At 41.4% G+C, this 21941-nt stretch overlaps 5 protein-coding genes and 1 long non-coding RNA gene across 6 annotated transcripts in view; 5 read left to right on the top strand and 1 right to left on the bottom strand.

Moving 5' to 3' along the window:
* The window catches only part of LOC135946710 (uncharacterized), a 244670-nt gene that overhangs the window by 138275 nt on the left and 84454 nt on the right, over positions 1-21941 (bottom strand). The gene's annotated exons all lie outside the window — the stretch shown is intronic.
* LOC135946963 (carboxypeptidase B-like) lies at positions 4527-7498 on the top strand. Its single transcript, XM_065495467.1, has 6 exons — positions 4527-4814; positions 4876-5088; positions 5143-5328; positions 6608-6966; positions 7022-7205; positions 7258-7498. The coding sequence occupies exons 1-6, from the start codon at positions 4649-4651 to the stop codon at positions 7452-7454; spliced, it is 1305 nt and encodes a 434-aa protein (XP_065351539.1). The 5' UTR covers positions 4527-4648; the 3' UTR covers positions 7455-7498.
* Positions 7624-9972, top strand: LOC135945954 (carboxypeptidase B-like). Its single transcript, XM_065493904.1, has 7 exons — positions 7624-7647; positions 7693-7843; positions 7895-8125; positions 8179-8376; positions 8428-8786; positions 9504-9687; positions 9742-9972. Exons 2-7 carry the CDS (start codon positions 7693-7695, stop codon positions 9915-9917), a joined length of 1299 nt encoding a protein of 432 aa, XP_065349976.1. The 5' UTR covers positions 7624-7647; the 3' UTR covers positions 9918-9972.
* LOC135945104 (carboxypeptidase B-like) lies at positions 10906-13291 on the top strand. The gene is made up of 7 exons (XM_065492518.1): positions 10906-10926; positions 11049-11205; positions 11259-11474; positions 11529-11726; positions 11778-12136; positions 12838-13021; positions 13075-13291. Exons 1-7 carry the CDS (start codon positions 10906-10908, stop codon positions 13248-13250), a joined length of 1311 nt encoding a protein of 436 aa, XP_065348590.1. The 3' UTR covers positions 13251-13291.
* LOC135946915 (uncharacterized) lies at positions 13866-14508 on the top strand. Its single transcript, XR_010575556.1, has 3 exons — positions 13866-14012; positions 14064-14261; positions 14316-14508. It is a non-coding gene; the product is annotated as an uncharacterized LOC135946915 (long non-coding RNA).
* Positions 14566-16083, top strand: LOC135945103 (carboxypeptidase B-like; the record flags this gene model as incomplete). The annotated part of the gene is made up of 3 exons (XM_065492517.1): positions 14566-14922; positions 15659-15842; positions 15901-16083. Coding segments are annotated over 3 exons (717 nt in total), but the record flags the coding sequence as incomplete, so codon positions are not given.

Raw genomic sequence — 21941 nt, 5'->3', positions numbered from 1 at the left:
GCGGTCCGTCACATAAATTCGCCGAGATGTCGATTGCGCTGAACGGCTGGCGCATTTCTCGTGTGAAAGTGACGAGCCCGGCCGGATTAATTGGCTCGCGTGGGACTCAGATTGTTTCCGCTTCACTTTTTCCGATATTCGCTGCTGCTGCTTAAGTGCAAAATTCGTCGATTTATGATCAGGAAAAGTTTCGCTTTATGCGCTGCTCTGCTTTAAGCCAGTTTAATCCCATTTATTTTGTCGGAGAAGGCAGAAAGAGATTGTTTCATACAATTTTATACAAAATTTACGTATGGTGGCGCCGGCGAAGCATCGATCCGAATTCCCGCTCTCTTTGACGCGCACATAATTGTGGTGGTGGTGTTGTTTCAAATAATTTGTGTGGCTTTGAAACAAAAAAAGAAGACGCGAACGAGAATTATGTTGTAAATACATGAGAGACACTTTTTATGGTGCAATAAATATCGCTCCAGAAAAATATATAAAATGGCGTTTTGCCCAAGCACTTAAATTAAGAAAAAGCCGGAAAACTTTCGTAATAAAAACATTGTTGTTTAGAGACCTTAATTAATATGCTCTAAATCTAAAAATTACAATTTTTTCTGCTTTGAAATCAAGAGGGAAAAAATGAAAGGATTTTTCTTTCCTCTTTGCACAACACAATTTCTGTGCGCTCTCGGATGTTTTTCTACCACCGACCGTATCTGTGTTGGTTTTGTTTGTGTATATTCAGAATGCAAAAGTGCATCCTTTTATTTTCTCTGCATGCGTTGCGTCGACAAAGTGAAAAACACAATTGTGCTCTTTCCTTTTCCACGTCTGTGTTTTATCAAAGCGGTAGTGCTCTGCACTTCTATCTCTGTATAACAGCTTTTAATTAATAAAAATACATACATTTTACAAAAGAAGAATTGTTTTGCATAGAGTAGTGGTTCTTAACAAGAAAATTCTCGACGATTTTTTCTAAAACTGGCTAATCAAGCTCGCCATTGGAGAGAAAACGACGAGAAAAGTGGAAAAAAACATGGAAAAACAGTTTATTTTCAATGATATTGTGTACGCGAGCTATGCGCTGGACGAAAAGCGATCTATTTTCCCTTGCGGAGGGCTACGGACGTTGTGATTGGCCGGCGGAACGTCCACGGTCCTCCACCATGCGAAAATAGACCACTCACCTTTTAAAGACCGTCTTTGACGAAGTTTCTGAGCCCACCAATCGATTCCTGAGGGTCGAATTAGGTAAAATGGATGTTTTTCCCGTTAAAAAAGAGCAGCGTGACATGCGAACTTTTTTCCCGCCAAAACAAATGAATGCGAGAAGTGCGCATGCACCAGACAAAGAAGCCATTCGTGCAGGTGGTTCTCTCTGCAAGTGCGCAAACCAGCTCTTACGCATGTGCAGTTCTCGAATTGTTTTGGCGGGAAAAACGTTCGCACGTCGCGCTGCACTTGTTTAACGGAAAAATCATCCATTTTACCTAATTTGACCCTCAGGAATCGATTGGTGGGCTCAGAAACTTCGTAAAAGACGGTCATTTTTAATTACTGCCTATTTTTTAACCCAAAATACAAATCGTCGTTTATTTTTGTCCAGTTTAGAACCTCGAAAACAAATTGTGCTGAGCTGAGGCTTGTATAAAAAGATATTTTGCGTCTTCAAAGGAAATTATTCAAGAGGAAAGTAAACTTTGGCCTGCTCGGGAGTGTTTTAATGGTAATTTGTGATGCTTTTACGCCCACCCACCCTGGTAGTGAGGGCTGAAAGGCAACGTGATTTGGGCTCTTGGCGAAGTGATTGCGTGCGCTGAAAGATGTTTAATAGACGCATTAGGGAGTTGCAGGGCTAATCCACCGCATCATCAACATCATTTTGAAGAGCCTACAAAATCTACACGCACTTGCAGAAGCAATATATTTATCCGCGCGCGGAGCCTGTGCTGCCTGTGTGTGCGTGCACGCATGAAGTGCTGCAAAACTAATTCGCATGATGACTACCCCGAGAACAAGGCGAGCCGAGGAATTTTCCTCTCTCTCTCGCTGCTATTTTCCATATCACAACACACTCAGCCAGCCTCTCTCTCTCTCTCTCTCTCTTTGTGCGCACGTGCTTTTGCTGGTGACTCTCAAACAACAGGGCCCGGCGCTCGCTCGCTCTCCATTTTGCAGCAGCCGGAATTATACACTTGTTCCGAACTTGTTCCTCGGCGGGCGGGCGGGCGCGCACGCAATAAGTTTCATCTCCTTATGTACGCACGCGGCGGCCCCACAAAGGCAGAAAATTTAATTTCTCGCCTTTTTTCCTTTGGCAGCCGCGAGCGAGCGAGCGAGCGAGGCCAGCAATGCAGAAAATCGGGTTTGCGCCCACTCGCTCTCTCGCTCTCTCGTGCAGCTTTCGGATGGCGTGAGCTATTTCCATAACGATTCTTTCTCCGAACCCGAATCCTACCTACCTGCTTTGCCTAAGCGCTCTTTTATACGTTCGACCTTCCTCTGACTTTTTCTTCCCGAAACTTTCTTAAGAAAGCAAGTTTACAATCGATTGTAATATAAAAAGACCAACAAGCTCGTCGAGAGCGAAATGATTGTAGAATGAATATAGAATAAAATTCGCTTTGTTTATGGTTTTAATAGAGACAAACAAGGAACTAATTTAACTCTTTTAATTTCTTTTCTTACTGCATAGTCTATTGCATGCAGTCACGACACGGTGCATCAATTTTCCACTGCTTGGAGAAGCTTTTTTTTTATTAAAAAAATGCAATTAATTTTTTACAAAGGACTCTGCGCCTTGAAAAGAGGTAAAATTATTAATTAAATAATCAATTTCAGAATCTGCTCTGCGAGACAAATCGAAAAATGTGCCATTTTAATCCCTCAGGGATTTTTCAAAAATTTCCCGGCGGAATCCTGGTGGCTGCGATTTCAAGACTCAATCAACTGTGAATTCTTCACTAAATTAGCTTTCTTTTGACGTGCTGAAAACCAAAATTGGTCCAGCCAGTCGGTTTAAAATCGTAAAAAAACTATTTTTTGAAATATAAAATATTCTCCAACGTTTCTACGGCGAATGGCTGGACTGATTTTGGTTTTCAGCACGTCAAAAGAAAGAAAATTAAATGAACAATGCACAATTAGCAGGATTGAAGCTGAAATCACAGTGGAAGTGAATTAAAATTAAATTTATTTCCAAAGTATACGGTGGCGCCATCTGTATTTTTTACAAATTAAACGAGGTCTGGCTGCGTGTTTGGTTTCGCCCGATCGTTGCCGCTTCTCCCAGACAGATGTGCTATTTGCTGTTGGAGTTTTGTTTGCCCTTTCACGTTTCAGAGCCGGACCACATTACATGCGAAGCCGAGGAATTTCACTCTCTGTCAGAACAGAAAACAAAGACCGAGGCTCGCAGCTCGTTTTTCCCGGCGAAATTATTTCCCGCAGCAGCGCAGAGGAGAGCAGAGGAGAGAGAGAGACGGCTTGCGTCACTCTTTGTGGAGCAAGGAGGCAAAAAATTAAAGAAGGTCAGCTGGGTGTGAGAAGCTGATTACGGCATTTAGAGGGTGGAAATAAAATGTACTCCGGCGGCGGCGGCGGCGGCGGCGGCGGCAGCAGGGCACGCCAGCCAGCCAGCCCGCTGTGTCTCGTAAAGTGGTAATTTCCCAGGAGGTTGGCAAAAGGAGAAAGTCATCCTCGACTCAAATTTCTGCCCGCGAATCTGTCGGGAAAAGTGCGCGCGGTTTGTGCCGAGGCAGAGGCGCACTAAATGAGCAGCGGGACAAGCACGCTGCCTTTTTTTAACGACTCTCACAGCATCTGGTTCTGTCGTTGAAGGAGGAGAACTCGACACTTTTCCTTGAATTCGTCACTTTTGCAAGGAGAAAAGTGGAAAAATGCTGTATAAAATAATTTAATTTTTACTTTGCCTCCTACTTGAGAAGCCCGACAAGTTGTTAAGCGGAAAATTTTAAATAAAATAAACAACGGAGGCTTTCAAGGTGCATAAATTAACTTTTTTATAGTTTTTTGAATATTCGCCTATTTTGGAAGCTGCGCAGTAGACTTGTGCGCATCTTAAGCATGCGCAGTATGTTCAAATCGCTTCTTCATCTCACAGGGAGGCTGAAATGCATCACTGCGCATGCGTGAACCAAATTAAAACCTTCTGCGCAGTCGGAATTCACACCGGGGGCTGGGTTGCGATCTGTGTTGGTTTTCCCGCCGGCCATAAATCTATATGGCGTCGAAATTAAAGGAGACAGTCCAGCGGCCAATCAGAAGCGTCGAAAAAGGGGCGTGCCGACCTAATAATTTAATTCCCGCGTATTTTGTTACATTTCCATTGGCCTGAAGTGCCATCTAACGGTCGATCGATCGTTTCGCTTTCTGTTTGGCAGATTGTAAAACACGAAATGGAAAAAAGGAAAATTTTCCAGCCGCTGAAACCGCGAGTAGAAATCAAATTCAGCACACACACACGGGAAGCCGCACACAGGATGTATAGCAACCATGTTTTGAAACTGACGCTGCGGCAGCTGGATATCGAGGTCAAAATCAGTTTTGCATCTCGCCAAGCGTCGAATACAACTCGATGAAGTGTTGACATGTGAGAAGTGCTTCTTGCCTTGCAAGAGCAGCTTTTCCGCGCGGTTAAATGCTCCTATGGATTTTCCTTGTCGGCTTTGCGGCGGCGAATGAGGAATTCTCATCGCAACAAAATAGCACGCGTCACGCCCAGTACCGGGGATCTCAGGTTCTCCGGGTCAGGAATGCGACGGAATCGATCAGGAATCTGCTCAAGAGCTTGGAGGGAGAAAAAGGTACGTTTCTAATTAAATTCTATTTTGCCACTACACTTGGATATTTGTATTTTCATTTCAGCGATTGAAATTTGGAAGCAGTCGAATGTTTTCGGCAAATTCACCGACATCTTGGTGCCGAGTTTCACGCTGTCGTTCGTTCGGCAGCAGTTTGAGAACCTGAATGCAACTTTTCGAGTCATGATCGCCGATGTGGAGTCAGCCATGCATGAGCAAATCGCAATTGCACCTCGGAAGCAATCCAAGAATAAGAATAAGAATAAGAAAAGCCGAAGTATTAAAATATTACGATTCCTGCTGCTATGTTGTGATCTGATCTCTTTTTCAGGCTACAACTTGACCTTTCAGAGATATCACCGAATCAGTGACATTTACGGATATCTCGATTACCTCGTGTCGACATTTCCGTCAATTTGTTCCATTGAAACAATCGGCACTACGATTCAGGGAAGACAAATCAAAGTCATCAAAATCAGCGGCAGCAACGCCAAATTCAGCTTTTATATTGAAGGCGGTGAGTTATAATAGAAATTGTTTGTCCGATGGTCTTTAGAGAGGTAATAAAACTAAAAAAATGCCTCGTAAATTGCTTCTTGCACATTCTTGCAGAGTTTTAATCACAGAAACCGATTAAAATCCGAATAAAATCACGAAAATCGGAGAAAAAGCAGTTAAATTTCGATCCTCAACGCTGATTGGCTGACGGCAACGTGCATGTCAGCATTTGAGCCGCTGCTAGGCAACCCAGATTTTAAATTATTCTCGTAAATCGCTTGCCATTCTGCTATTTTTAGTGAAAACCGTTTGTTTGGTTTCTTTTTGCAGCTAAATTGAGTTTTATAATCACTGCAAGGCATTAAAATTTGATTTCATTGCGATTGAAAACATTAAAATCAAAGAAAACAGCAAGAATTCTTTGAACGAAGAAACCTCAACGCTGATTGGCTGACAAACCCGCTCGTCAGCAGCTCCCGCGCAGTTCTCAATGCATGAAAGCCGTTGCTAGGCAACCGTAACAGCTGTTGACGTGCAGCCAATGAGCGTCGAGGATTCTTCCAGCAAAGAATTCTTGCTGTTTTCTTTGATTTTCGTGTTTTCAATCAACTTTTAACGGATTTCTGCGCTTATAAATCTTTAAATCAACACTTTCTGTTAATGTATAATCGCAGAAACGCATCAAAAGTTGATTTAAAACTATTTAATTCCGAATTAAAACACTCAAATCGGAGAAATCACCAAGAATTCTTTACTTGAAGAATCCTCGACGCTGATTGGCTGACAAGGCGCACATCAAATTCTCCCGCGCAATTCACTATACGCTTACAAGCTGTTGCTACGTTGCCAGGCAACCACGGGAGCTGTTAACATGCATTCCGTGTCAACCAATCAGCGTCGAGGATTCTTCAATAAAAGAATTCTTGCTGTTTTCTTTGATTTTTACATTTTCAAACGCAATTAAATCGAATTTTAAGGCGTCTCTGTGATTATAAACTCAATTTAGCTTCAAAAAGACTCCAAACAATCAGTTTTCACTCATAAATATCAGAATGACAAGCAATTTACGAGAAGAATTTATCATTTTGGTTGCCTAGCAACGGCTCAAATACTGACATGCGCGTTGCCGTCAGCCAATCAGCGTTGAGGATCGAATTTAAATCGCTTTCTTCGATTTTCCTGATTTTAATCTCAATTTAAATCAACTTTTAACGTGTTTCCACAAGGATAAATCTTCCAGCAAACAATTTTCTCGCTCTCCTGTACACAAAAACAAACAATTCATTTTGAATTTATAGGGATCCACGCCCGCGAGTGGGTCTCTCCGGCGTCTGTAGCGTACATCGTGCGCGAGTTGGTCGAGTACCGCAGCAAAAATTCGTTTGCGGAGAACGCCGACTACTACGTGTCCCCGGTGGCCAACCCAGACGGCTACGAGTTCACCCACACGAACACCAGGCTCTGGCGCAAGAACAGAAGAGACTCGGATAAATCTTGTCCCGGCGTTGATTTGAACAGAAACTACGGCTACCAGTGGGGCGGCCTCGGGGCCAGCAGACAATCTTGCGACGAGACTTTTGCCGGCGGAAATTCCTTTTCGGAACCAGAGTCGCAGGCTGTCAGGGATTTTCTCACTAAAATCGGTCCTTCGGTCCAGGTAAAAATAATTTATGTTTTAGGATAATTTTGGTTTTTGTCTTGAAATGTTTCAGGCGTACGTTGCATTCCACAGTTATGGACAGTACATTCTCTACCCTTTCGGCTACGACAAGGTTTTAGCCCCGGACTCTGCCGACTTGCAGAAATTAGGAGCCAAGATTGCGAAAAATATCAGGAAATCGAGCAAAAAGAAGTACAAAGTGGGAAATTCGGCTATTCTCCTTTACGAAGCTTCAGGTATTCGCTTTTAATGTTAGCAGGAATTTAATTAAATTTCTCTTACGGACAGGAGGGGCCGATGACTGGGCGAAAGGCGGCGTCGGTATCAAATATACCTACACAATCGAGTTGCGAGACGCGGGCCGCTTTGGATTTTTGCTTCCGGCCAGCCAGATCGAGGCAACGGGAAAAGAGGCGTTCATCGCCATCAAAACCATCACGCAAGAAATCGCAGGAATAAAAAGGAAAAAGAAAAGCCGATTTTAAATGTTCGAATTTTGGATTGAATAAATTTTGATGTCGAATTCCCATATGTGATTTTAATTGCCTATACCTGTGACGCAAAAAGGAAGCTGCCATGTTGGATTGTGAAAATGTGAATGCGGATGTTGTGTGTCGAAATGAGGTCCGAGCGAGCTGCTGGCGAGTATTTCAGTGCTTTCCATCGCATGGACCAGAGGTGATTTTAAAATTCAATACTTTCCTTCATTTTTCTCGGCTTTAGATGTCCTATTTTCTAGTAATTTTACTTGCCATTGCAAGTACAGCTGCTCAAAGCAGCGACCAGACTCAATACCAAGGAGCCCAAGTGCTAAAACTCAAGCTCAAGACAGATGCTCAAAAAACACTCATCAGAAAATTGCAGAGTGAAGGAAGTTCGTGTGAATCTTCTGATTTTGCGTAGTTAAAAAATAAAACTTTCGCAGAGATTGAAATTTGGAAACGGTTATCCCACGGAAATGTCGTAGATGCTTTGGTAAGCTCTTCGGCACTATCTGCAGTGAAAGATCAGCTGGCGAAAGAAAATGTCGAAGTGCAAGTCATGATTGCCGACGTTGCGAAAACGATAAAAACGCACAACCCACCAGCTGAGGTAAAAGAGGAGGCTGCGAAACGGAAGCAAACTCCGCAAAGGAAAACTGCATCTGCTAAGATCGGTATACCGGAAATAATAGAAATAAAAATAAAATTAATTATTATTTTCTTACAGCCGAGACATACAACTTACCCTTCACAAAGTACAACAGACTCAGCGTCATTTACGGATATTTAGATTTTCTCGCAAGAAAATATCCGACTGTCTGCTCCGTTCAGAGTATTGGAGTCACCGGCTTAGGAAACGCTATTAAAATGCTGAAAATTACCGGAAGTGTTAAGCCAGCCAAGCTTAGTTTCGTGATCGAAGGAGGCAATCAGTTTATTTTATAAAAATAAAATAAAAAACTAATTTAAATTCTAGGTATTCATGCTCGGGAGTGGATTTCTCCTGCCTCGGTGACGTACGTCATCAAAGAGTTGGTGGAAAATCGCGCCGCACACGCATTCGCACCAAAACTCGACTATTACATAATACCAGTGATTAATCCCGACGGCTACGAGTTCGCGCACACGAAAAGTCGGCTGTGGCGAAAGAATCGACGCGACGCGATGAGCAAGTGTCCAGGCGTCGACTTGAACCGCAACTTTGGATACATGTGGGGAGGCTTGGGAGCCAGCGACCTTCTTTGCGACGAGACCTACAGGGGAAAATCTGCTTTTTCCGAACCTGAATCACAGGCCATGAGGAACGTCGTGACCAAAATAGGAACTAGCGCTAAGGTACTTCTTTTATGATGATTAATAAGCTTGCGCGACCTGAAGCTGGGTTACCTGAGGAAGGTCGGTAACAAGCAAGGACGAAAAATCGTCGCTGTGTATCGATAAATGCTCTCGAAAGTACTGAAAAAGCACTCAATAGCGGCCTGGGAACGGATCTCAGGTGGAAGTACCCTGAAAAAGGTTTTCAGGGTATCCCAAGTAAAAGCCCAATCAAAGACCTTTCTGATGAGGGTTCGTTGTTGATGATCGGATGAACAGCCGAATTTAAATAAAAATAATATGAAACAATTTTGTGTAAAATTCGACTTTTTTTGAAAAATCGGCCGAAAAAATTCGTAAAAAATCGAAAAATGGTCCAATTGTCTAAAACCACATACGGGCAGGCATTCCACACTGAGAGGAATCGATTTGTTCTAGAATAGGAACCGTCAGGCCCACGGGGCCCAACCTGGGCCCCAAAAACAAAATTTAGAAATGTCATAAATTGCGTTTTCCGGACTTTAAAAATTAATTAATCGGCTGCTATAGGCCGTACAGTGAAAAACTTCACTTTTTCAGACTTGCCGTAAAATTCCGCGTCTCTTAGACCCGTTTTTCGCACCCACCACTGCCGATGCACCCGAAATATGCGCGATTTTAAAGTTTTTGAGGAGTTTTTTTCCCCTATAGGCCCCTTAAGATCCCTCAATATAATTTTTTAACTCTAATTCCTTTTAGGCGTATATAACATTCCACAGCTATGGGCAAAACATCCTCTACCCCTGGGGCTACGATGCAATTCTGACAAACGACTCTGCCGATCTGCACAAAATGGGCAAAAAAATGGCAGCCGGCATCACTAGCGCGGGAGGACCAGCTTACACTGTCGGAAACTCCGCCGCTGATATGTACGCGGCCGCAGGTTTTTATAATAATATATCTTTAGATAAATTCAAGTCTAATTTTTGCGAATTAGGCGTTTCTGACGATTTCGCGAAGGGAGGCGCAAACATCAAGTACGCATACACGATCGAGCTTCGAGACCAGGGCCGAAGTGGATTTTTGCTGCCTGCAAGTCAGATTGTGCCAACGGGAAAAGATGCGTTTGCCGCTGTCAAAGCTATGTCTCTCGAGCTCATTGCTGGCGCTTAAATTTAATCATTGCAAACCAAACAGATTAAAAAAGGCAGGAAGGGGAGTAGTATCTTTAGAGGGTATGGTTGTGGCCCCTAAAAAATGCTACTTCAAATAAAAAAAAAATAGCTAACAACATCTTTGATTTCCTGCTTAATTCCCATCGAACATATATTTAAAAAGTTTGTTGATATTTAAGATAATAGCCGCTCTTAGATTCTCATCCAAAAAAAAAATCGAAAATTAAGCGCGGGAAAAATTTGTGCCGTACGCAGTATTCATGTAAATCATAAAACGCAACGAAAATTCTTTTCTCCAAAAATCCTCGATGCTGATTGGCAGACACAACTTGCTCGTAACCAGCTCCTGCGCAATAATTCCAAAACAATATGTAAGCCGTTGCTAGGCAACCGTGACATAGCTGTGCGTGCAGCCAATCAGCGTCGAGGATTCTTCGTTCAAAGAATTCTCGCTGTTTTCTTCAATGTTAACGTTTTCATTCGCAATTAAATTAATTTTAAGGCGTTTCGTTGATTATATAAACCCCAATTAGTTGCAAAAAGACACTTAAGAATCGGTTTTCGCTCATATAACCAGCAGAATGACAAGCGATTTACGAGAAGAATTTATCATCTGGGTTGCCTAGCAACGGCTCAAATGCTGACATGCGCACTGCCATCAGCCAATCAGCGTTGAGGATCGAATTTAAACTCTTTTCTCCGGTTTTTGCGACTTTCTTTGCAATTTAAATCAATTTTTAATTTGTTTCCAAATGGATAAATCGATACACCACCAAAAGTCTCAATTTATAAGATTGTTGCTTGGAAAAGATGTAGCCATAAAAATTGCAGGAGTTGAAAGGAACAAGAAAAGACGATTTTATTTCTACGTGCATTTTAAATGTGTGAGTTAGAATGAATAATTGTGATGACGAATTAAATTTAATTGCTATACCTGGGATGCAAAACGGAAACTCACGTGTTGAATTGTGAAATATGAGAGCGAAATGTCGTGTGTCCAAATGAAGGTCTGAGTGAGGAGCGAGTGAGCTGGCAAACGTTCACTACTTTCCAGCGCCTGGACAAGAGAGGTGATTTTAAAATTCAATTCCCTGCACGGTATAAAAGCAATTATTTCTCTCGGTTTTAGATGTCCTTTTCTCCGGTTGTTTTACTTGTCATCGCTGCTGCAAGTGCAGCTGCACAAAGCAGCGACCAGACTCTATACCAAGGAGCGCAAGTGCTGAAACTCAAGCTCAAGACAGATGCTCAGAAAACACTCATCGGGAAGTTGCAAAGTGACGGAAGTTCGTGTTAATCTTCAGGGTTTGAAAAGTTTAAATTAAATATATTTTCGCAGAGATTGAAATTTGGAAACGTTTCTCCGATGGAATGGTCGTGGATGTTTTGGTCATCTCTTCGGCGCTAGCTGCAGTGAAAGCTCAGTTGAAGAAAGCAAACGTGGAAGTGCAGGTCATGATTGCCGACGTGGCGAAAACGATTAAAACGGTCAACCCCCCAACTGACGTAAAACGGAAGCAAACACCGATGAAAAAAGGAGCTAATATTAAGATCGGTATATACTGGAAAAAATAGGAAATTTAAATAAATAATTATGCTCGTCTTACAGCCGAGATATATAACTTGCCTTTCACGCAATACAACAGACTCAGCGTCATTTACGGATATTTGGACTTTCTCGCAAGAACCTATCCGACTTTCTGCACCGTTCAGAGTATTGGAACCACTGTTTTGGGAACCGAAATTAAAATGCTGAAAATTTCTGGAAGTGTCCAGCCAGCCAACCTCAGTATAGTAATTGATGGAGGCAAGTATACTTTCATAAAAATAATTTTAAAAAAACTAATTTAAATTCTAGGAATTCACGCTCGGGAGTGGATTTCTCCTGCTGCGGTGACGTACGTCATCAGGGAGTTGGTGGAAAATCGCACCCTATACGCGTTCGCGCCAAAACTCGATTATTACATAATACCAGTGGCCAATCCTGACGGTTACGAGTACACACATACGACAAGTCGGTTCTGGCGCAAGAATCGACGAGACCCGACGAGCAGTTGTCCAGGCGTCGATTTGAACCGCAACTTTGACTACATGTGGGGAGGCTTGGGAGCCAGTAGCGCTCTTTGCTCCGAAATCTACAGGGGGAAATCCGCTTTTTCCGAACCTGAATCCCGGGCCATGAGGGACGTCATGACCACAATAGGAACTAGTGCTAAGGTACCTCTCTGGCGAAATTGACCAATAATCGTCGGAGCAGGCAAAACCGCAGAGAATAGTCTTCAGGTTGTGCAACCTGAGGAAGGTTGGTGACAGATAAGGATGATAATCCCCGCTTAGTATCGCCAAATGTGCTCGAAGGTACTGATTTAGCGGCCTTGGAGCAGATCTCAGGTCAGGGTACCCTGAAAAAGGTTGTCAGGGTATCTCAGATAATAGCCCAATCAAAGACCTGTCCAACGAGAGGTCATGGTCCAAAAGATCAGATGATTGGTTGAATTTTAATAAAAATAAAACCATTTTTATTTAAATTTACTTTTTCGAAAAAAATTCGTTAAAATTCTAAAAATGGTCCAATTTTGAAAATCTGCACATGAATGGACGCTCCTTACTAAGGGGCATCGATTGATACTTGAATTATAACCATTGGGCTCAAAGGGCCCCGCCTGGGCCCGGAAAACAAAAGTTTCAATTGTTAAAAATCACGGTTTTTTGGATTTAAAAAATTAATAACTCGGCTGCTATGGGCCGTAGATTAGAAAACCAAACATTTTCAGACTCGCCGTACAATTCTGCATATTTTAAAACCCCTTTCTCTGCCGATGCCGTCCAAGATCTACGCAATTTTTAAGTTTTTTGTTGAATTTTTTATTTTTAAATTTTCTATAGGCCATTACAATTCCTTAAACTCTTTCTTTTAGGCGTATATAGCATTCCACAGCTACGGACAGCAAATCATCTACCCCTGGAGCTACAAAGCACTTCTGACCAACGATTCTGCCGATCTGGACAAAATGGGCAAGAAAATGGCCGCTGCCATCACGAGCGCGGGAGGACCAGCCTACACTGTCGGAAACTCCGCCGTTGTTGTATACGTCGCCTCAGGTTTCTATATTATATCTTTGAATGAAATCCAGGTCTAATTTTGTGTGGAAAAGGTGTTTCTGATGATTTCGCGAGGGGAGGCGCCAACATTAAGTACTCGTTCACAATCGAGCTGCGAGACAAAGGAACGAGCGGATTTCTGCTTCCTGCAACCCAGATTGTGCCGACGGGAAAAGATGCGTTTGCTGCTGTCCAGGCTATGTCTCTCGAGCTCATTGCTGGCGCTTAGTGGCCTAAAAATAATGCTTCTATAAAGAAACAAAAAATTGCTAACAATATAAGTCTTTGATTTTCTGCTTAATTCCCATCGAACGTATTTAAAAAGTGTGTTGATATCAAGATAATAACATGACAATCAAGACTGCACATAAGCCAATCAGCGTTGAGGATCTATTTTAAACTGCTTTCTCTGATTTTAAATCAACTTATAATGAGTTTCCAAATGGATAAATCGATATACCAAGTCTCTTTTAAAGATTTCTGCCGGGAAAAGATAACCATCACACGCTAGAAATCGAAGGAAAAGGGAAAACGATTTTATTTCTTGGCGCCTTTTAAATGTATGAACTTGAATATGAATAATTTTGATGCCGAATTCAATTTGCTACCTGTCAGGGTTTTACCTGACCATATATTAATCTGGAAAAACCCTGACACTTTAAGCTGTCATGATAATAAATTGCAAAATATGAAAGCGGATGTTTTGTGCCGAATTCAGGTCCGAGTGAGGAGTGAGCGAGCTGGCAAACGTTTTAGTGCTTTCCATCGCTTTGACTAGAGGTGATTTTTACCATTCAATTTTTTCGTCCACGTTAAAAGCAAATTTTCTCTCGGTTTTAGATGTCCTATTTTCTAGTAATTTTACTCGCCATCGCAAGTGCTGCTGCTCAAAGCAGCGACCAGACTCAGTACCAAGGAGCCCAAGTGCTGAAACTCCAGCTGAAGACAGATGCTCAAAAAACACTTGTCAAGAAGTTGGAGAGTGATGGAAGTTCGTGTAAATCTTCAGGTTTTGAGTAGCTTAAAAATTTAAATTTCGCAGAGATTGAAATTTGGAAACGTTACTCCGACGGAAACATCGTGGATGCTTTAGTAAGCTCTTCGGCGCTAGCTGCAGTGAAAGCTCAGTTGAAGAAAGCAAACGTGGAAGTGCAAGTCATGATTGCCGACGTTGCGAATACGATAAAATCGCTCAACCCCACTGCTGAGCAGCAGAAAAATGCAGCTGCTATTATGATTGGTACAGGAAAAATTACAATATTTAAAATTTTAAATAATTAAACACGTCTTACAGCCGATACATACAACTTGCCTTTCACGCAATACAACAGACTCAGCGTCATTTACGGATATTTGGACTTTCTCGCCAAAACCTATCCGACTTTCTGCACCGTTCAGAGTATTGGAACCACTGCTTTGGGAAACACAATTAAAATGCTGAAAATTACCGGAAGTGTACAGCCAGCCAAGCTCAGTTTCGTGATTGAAGGAGGCAATTAGTTTATTTTGTAAAAATAATTAAAAAACTAATTTAAATTATAGGAATTCACGCTCGGGAGTGGATTTCCCCGGCCTCGGTGACGTACGTCATCAAAGAGTTGGTGGAAAATCGCACCGTAAACGCGTTCGCGCCAAAACTCGACTATTACATAATACCAGTGACCAATCCTGACGGCTACGAGTATTCGCACACGAAAAGTCGGCTGTGGCGCAAGAATCGACGGGACCCGACGAAAGCGTGTCCAGGCGTAGATTTGAACCGCAACTTTGGCTACATGTGGGGAGGCTTGGATGCCAGTACCGCTCTTTGCTCTGAAATCTACAGGGGAAAATCTGCTTTTTCCGAACCTGAATCACAGGCCATCAGGGACGTCGTGACCAAAATAGGAACTAGTGCTAAGGTAATAAGATAATTAGGGGGCAACAGTCCATTGAGGCGTTGAAATTGACCAATATTCATTGGATCTGGCAAAACCATAAGGAATAGTCTTCAGGTTGCGCGACCTGAGGAAGGTTAGTGACAGGAAAGAATGAAAATCATCACTGAGCATCGTCAAATGTGCTCGAATATACTGAAAAGCATTTAAAAGCGGCTGCGGAGCAGATCTCAGGTCGGGGTACCCTGAAAAAGGTTGTCAGGGTATCCCAAGTAAAAGCCCAATTAAAGACCTATCTAACGAGGGGTCGTGGTCCAAGATCAGATGAACGGCTAAATTTAAATAAAAATAAAACCATTTTTATGTAAATTATGACTTTTTCGGAAAATCAGGAGAGAAAAAATAAGTTTTAATTCGAAAAATTGTCAAATTTTGGAAACCTGCACATGGGCACACGCGTCTTACCAAGGGGCATCGATTGGTACTCGAATCATCACCGTCGGGCCCACAAGGCCCTAGCTGGGCCCCAAAAACAAAAGTTTGAACTGTCACAAATCGCGTTTTTTCGACTTTAAAAATTAATAGCTCAGCTGCTATGGGCCGTAGAGTTAAAAACTAAACTTTTTCAGACTTGCCATAAAATTTTGCGTCTTTTAAAGCCATTTTCACTTCCGATGACCAAAAAATTAAAGTTTTTGGTTGAATTTTTTATTTTTAAATTTTTCTATGGGCAATATAATTCCTTAACTCTTCCTTTCAGGCGTACATAGCATTCCACAGCTACGGGCAGCAAATCGTCTACCCCTGGGGCTACAAAAAACTTCTGACAAACGACTCTGCCGATCTGGACAAAATGGGCAAGAAAATGGCCGCTGCCATCACCAGCGCAGGAGGACCAGCCTACACTGTCGGAAACGCCGCCGTTGTTACGTACGCGGCCTCAGGTCTTTATATAATATTCCTTTAAATAAATTCAAGTCTAATTTTGTGTGAAAAATTAAGGCGTTTCTAGCGATTTCGCGAAGGGCGGCGCCAACATAAAGTACGCATACACGATCGAGCTGCGAGACAAAGGTTCGAAGGGATTTCTGCTTCCTGCAACCCAGATTGTGCCGACGGGAAAAGATGCGTTTGCCGCTGTCAAAACTATGTCTCTCGAGCTCATTGCTGGCGCTTAAATTCAATCATTGCAATAAAAAAATTATAAATTGGCCAATAAATGTTTTAATTAAAATTCTTCGGAGAAAAAATGCCTGTATTAGATTCTAAGAATCATTTCTCTTCTATTGCTGGAAACTGCAATTTCTCGGCAATTAATGAATTACCTTCTCGAGCAAAAACTGCAATATATTTTTCTCATATTTCTCGAGTTGCGTGCTTACTCACTCGAAAGCGAGGTCCACGACACACAGCTGGTTGCAAGTACGAGTGTAATTGGCTTTTGCACTCACCTGGAACAGAACAAGAGAGAGGCCAAGATTAATGGACAGCAATGATTGAAACATACGAGCTGCGGTAATGAACTGCCGCGGGGGAAAATAAAAACGTAGGAATCAAAAGTATTTCGATTTTTCATTCGTCGATGACAAAACAGGCTGCTGCCGATGATGTTTCACATTTATTTGAGACGTCAAAAGAGATTGTTTGCACTCGGCTGCTCGGCGAAGCGATTTTTCCACCTGAACTGCTTCGTCGGAATGTGTCTTTATTTCTTTATTTCTCTGGCGCCGCCCAACTTGTTGTTTAGCATATCAATCAAGCCACGTGCCAGATAAAGCACTTTTATTACTTGCTCCATCAATCCGTCCTCGACGGGCCGTAAAATATGAGCGCAGGACAAGCGATCGCGAAGCTGCGCTGCTTTTCCCCCTTTTCCGCGCGCTGCAATAATTAACAATTTTATGATTCCGCGCGAGTTTGCCCATTAAACACGAGAGAACTAATTATCTTTATTACCTCGGCTATTTTTACAGCTTGCTGATACTAAAAAGATAGATACCATCCGATGTTTCCTTCCCATATTTGATATGCTCTCGAACTGGTTTATTAAAAAATTGGGTGGAAATCACAAAAATTAGAATATCTCAAAATCTGATGATGTTTAAACATTCAAATTTGTGCCAAAAGATGCCTAATTGGATGATAATCAACTTTTATAATTGCAAAATATTTTTTAGAATTGTTGGAAATTGAGGAATTTTTTATTTTATTTCCAGCGCAGGGTCCGGATTCACGAGACACGCAGACATGGCGTCAGGTAGAGTGTAAACAATGAATATTTTTGTTGTTAATTGTTTAATAACAGCTGATTACGCCGTTAATTGGCGAATCGACCGTTACATGGCACATCAAGCAAATGTAAATGCAAAAAATTCCGCGGGAATTAAATTATTAGATCGGCACGCCTCTATTTCGACGCTCCTGATTGGCCGCTGGACTGTCTCCTTTAATTTGAACGCCATTTTGAATTCTGAACGGCGGGAAAACCAACACAATTCGTAACCCAGCCCCCGGTGGGAATTACGGCTGCGCAGATGGTTTTAATTTAGGTCACGCATGCGCAGTGATGAGTTTTAGCCTCCCTGTGAAATTTAGAAGCGATTTGAACATACTGCGCATGCTTTAGATGCGCACAAGTCTACTGCGCAGCGACAAAATGGGCGAATATTTAAACAGCTATAAATTTCGACGCCATATTGACTTCTGACACGCCGGAAACAAGGATTGACTGGTTAATTTTCACCATTTTAATTTGTCGAAAACCCCCCTGAGGTCAGAAATCAAACCCTGGCGTCAGGGTAGCTCTCGAATGATCGGTATCATTAAATTCCAAATTTTAAAACCACTTTAACAACACCTAACGGGTTCTGTAATGTTTCCAATTGTGAAATTTTCCCACCTTTAGAACAGCCCTAATCAAGACCTTTCAGAAAATGTGCAATTTGACCCTTTGAGTGCAATCAGGGTGCCGAAAATCCCTTATGTTAGACGCAATTAGATCTCGTGCTTCACGGCCACGCGGAGTTCATTTTCAAGCTTGCCCCATTTGACCGGAAATTGCGATTTTATCGGAAGCAAGCGAGCCTCTTCAGTGTTTTTGCGCTTATCGCGATGTTTGTCGACGGGCCCGTGTCAAATTTCGCTACACGCCGTATGCAGCAGAAATGACAGAGCAGAGAGCGGACGCGCCCTAATCAGATCGGCCGCTTGTCCGCAAAGAGAACACGCGACAGACACCCGCGGACGCAAGAGAGCCGCAGACGAGATAAATTATTATTGTCTCCGATTGTCGCTTTTTTACTGCCGCGATGACAGATAGATCTGATATACTATTTGCCACAAGCGCACGAGAAGGAAAACGAGATAGATAGACGTTGATGGCCGCTGCCATTACGGGAAGACACCATCGAATTTGCGGAAATTGCTTCTCAATTATGAATATTTCGCATTTTTGACTGTAGAGAGTGTTTTTTTTAGTTGAAGAGTGTCTTTGACGAAGATTCTGAGCCCACCAATCGATTCCTGAGGGTTGATTTAGGTAAAAATGAGGTTTTTTCCGTTAAAAAAGTGTGAATTTTTTTCCCACCAAAACATAATGAACGTATTTGCGAGGACTGCGCATGCGTGAGAGCTGGTTTGAGCACTTGCATTGAGGCCATCAGTACGATTGACTTCTTTGTCACATCCAGCCAGCTCTGACGCATGCGCAGTCCTCGCAAATTCGTTAAAATAGTTTTGGCGGGAAAAAAGTTCTCACGTCGCGCTGCACTTTTTTAACGGAAAAAACGTCCATTATACCTAATTCGACCCTCAGGAATCGATTGGTGAGCTCAGAAACGTTGTCAAAGACGGACTTATTAAGATAAAATCCTATTATTTATTTTTTAAATCAGTAGTCAATCACTAGAGCGTCATTTTTAATTATTTTCAAATTTATTCAGTCGTAATTTTTGAAATTGTGTTGTAAAGAAATTCAATTCTGCTGACCAGACCACAGAGAGGCGAGTCTAAACACTGATATCGCGCGCGCTGTGCTCGAATAACTCAGAAAAATCGCTTTTGCGTTTTATATTCGTTTGGAATACATTTTTATCCGTTTCATTTCACGGAACGGTCGGCGAGGCGCAGCTGGGCTTGCTCTCCACTTTCCTGACAAAGCGAGTTTCATCTGACTCCGGCAACACACACATTTATATGTATATTTATTTATTTTTCACGCTCGCGCATTTTCATACCGCATTACAGTCCGAGATAGCCCAGCATTTCTCGAATAATAATAATAATTTTTATTCGTGTAAAAAGATGAACGCGGCTTTTTCATATCCGAATTTCGCTCTCGACTCGCAAAACATCCTTTCCCTCTTTCCCGGCTGCACCGCAAACGCGTTTTTATATTGTGTGCGTTTACTCGTCCGCCTGCTTCTACCTTCGACACGCGCAGCACTCCAAGTCCTTCAATGCCGCACGAGTGCACTGCAGGGAAATCGAAAAAATATAAAATAAAATGTGGAAACGTGCAGAGTGACGAGAATCAAATGTGTGTGTATACAACTTGTAGTTCGGGTTCGAATAGAAATGCTAAAAAAATTATTTTTTAAATTAATAAAATGGCGGAAAGACGTCTAATTTTTTCATGATTTTTATCTTAATCCTACACAGCAGGGATTTTGAGATTTTTTAACACTTTTTATAGTTTTTCATTGCCAATTAACGTGGTCATTAATTTGGATGGGTCCCTCAACCCTTCAAATAATCAATAAAATATTTACACAATTGTTAAAATTCTAGATAGAGTATATAAATTCAATTAATTCCCGGGCCTCCACTAAATTGAATTTAAAATCAAGCGAAAATTACAGTTTATTCAGGGCTTCAATTAAAAGCTGATTTTGAACTTCTCAAAGATTAAAAAATGTAAAATAAAATTTCCGCCCAAATGCAACGAGTTGTCAGACGTCAGGCATATTACTGTGCACCGAATTCCAAACATACAGCAGTCTGGCTTGTCGTTACACATTTCATTTGTAAAGTGTAACGAAAGTATCGACTGTGCCATTTTATAGATATTTTATTCAAAAAAATATTTTTGGCATTTAAAAATTTTTGAATTGAAATTAATATAAAAATTTTCTTTTCTACCCAACAAGAATATTTGTATTGCCTAATTTCATTTTTTTCTGCCTCGAAATAACGTATATATATATATATTTTTTTTTTGTTAAAATGCATTTTTTTCTTCAAAGGTTTTGTGCAACTGGAGGAATACTACAAACCCTTCTGCACAGGGCCGGCCAAATTGTCGTGCCACTAAAAGCTGCACCAAAATAAAAAGACTTGAATTTCTTTATTGTATAAAAATTCAAAAAATTCCCGGGCCTCCGATAAATTGATTTTAAAATTAAGAGAAAATTTCAGATTTTTTAGATCTTCCATTAAAAGCTGATTTTCAGCTTCTCAAAAATTAAGAAATGTAAAATAAAATTTCCGCCCAAGTGCGACGAGTTGTTAGACGTCAGGCATATTACTGTGCACCGAATTCCAAACATATTACAGTCTGGCTTGTCTTTACACATGTAATTTGCAAAGTGTAATCCAAGTACTGCCTGTGCTTTTTATAGATATTTTATTCAAAAAATATTTTTGGCATTTAAAAATGTTTGAATTGAAATTAATACTAAAATTTCCCTTTCTACACAACAAGAATATTTTTTGTATTGCCTGGTTTTTTTTTTTATTTTTTCTGCCTCGAAATATCGTCATTTTTTCTTAAAAGGTTTTGTGCAACTGGAGGGCTACTACCAACCCTTCTGCACAGGGCCGGCCAAATAAAGGCTGCACCAAATTAAAAAGACTCTTGAATTTCTTTATTGTATACAAATTCATTAAAATCCCGGGCTTGTGTTAAATTGTTTTCAAAACAAGGCAAAAATTACAGTTTATTCAGGCCTTCCAATAAAGGCTGATTTTTAACTTCTCAAAGATTAAAAAATGTAAAATAAAATTTCCGTTCAAATGCAACGAGTTGTTAGACATGAGGTGAAAAACCTGAAATTCATCTCGTTTTCATGAATTTTTCCAAAGTGAATTGATTAAAGCAGACACACAGAATTTCTTTCCCCTATTTTCGTCACAAGCAGTGGAGTTGCTTTTTATAAAATGAGTTACAATAAAAGAGGACGCGGCCAGCAGTTGTTGTAAAAACAATCCTTTTACGAGAGGCGCGCATGCAGAATCCCGCCTTTTCTTTCTCTTCGCCTTTCTCTCCATTTATCCTGCTAATAATAATGCACTTAAAAGTTGGCCTGGCTGCGCCCTTAATGGCATTGGTGTTAAAAACGAGAGCCTACTGTAGCTTGCTTACGAAACAGTTGTTGTAAAAAGCAGAATAATGAGAATTGAGAGGCTGCACCACCGCTGCTAGTAGGCCAAAAAGTAGAGAATTAAATAAATAAATAAACGCTAGCCGGGCCAGACTAATTTGCGAAACGCAATCAGCGAGACAATTAAGCAAGGCGGGCGCGCAATTTGTGTTTTGTCTTGTCGTTCTCTTGACTCGCTGCTGCCGAGAGACGGACACGCAATTAAAAATTCGGCACACTGCATTCTCGGCTGTAATTAAATTTCGTGTCCTTGGACGCGTGTTGAAGACGACAGGCGGACTGTAAGAGGCCGACGCATTTCAACACCAGACTCCGCAGACAGAAATAATTCCTTTGGCCAGCGACCTTTTTTTAATCAAATGAAAGGGTGGTTTTAATTAAAAATATACTCATCCTGTCTATTACATGCAAAATAAAGTCAAAACCAGGATTTACTTGAAAATTAAATTTTAATATATATTTACAGATTTTACGGGACGATTTTGGAACATTTTTTGACCTCAATATCTCATCTCAAAGTGGTCCAATTTAAAAAATAAGGTGTGCTTTGCATTCCTTTTGCCGAGTACAAGCGAACTAACAGTAAATTTAATGTCTTAGGTCAAGGTCAAAGGTCAATACTGTTATATTAAATCTCTGTAAATGCGAGCTCAGAATTTTGGA

Source organism: Cloeon dipterum, chromosome X (genome assembly GCF_949628265.1).
Source record: "Cloeon dipterum chromosome X, ieCloDipt1.1, whole genome shotgun sequence".
NCBI lineage: Eukaryota > Metazoa > Arthropoda > Insecta > Ephemeroptera > Baetidae > Cloeon > Cloeon dipterum.
Note: the sequence above shows the minus strand (reverse complement) of the source record. Positions and strands in the feature narration are given on the sequence as shown.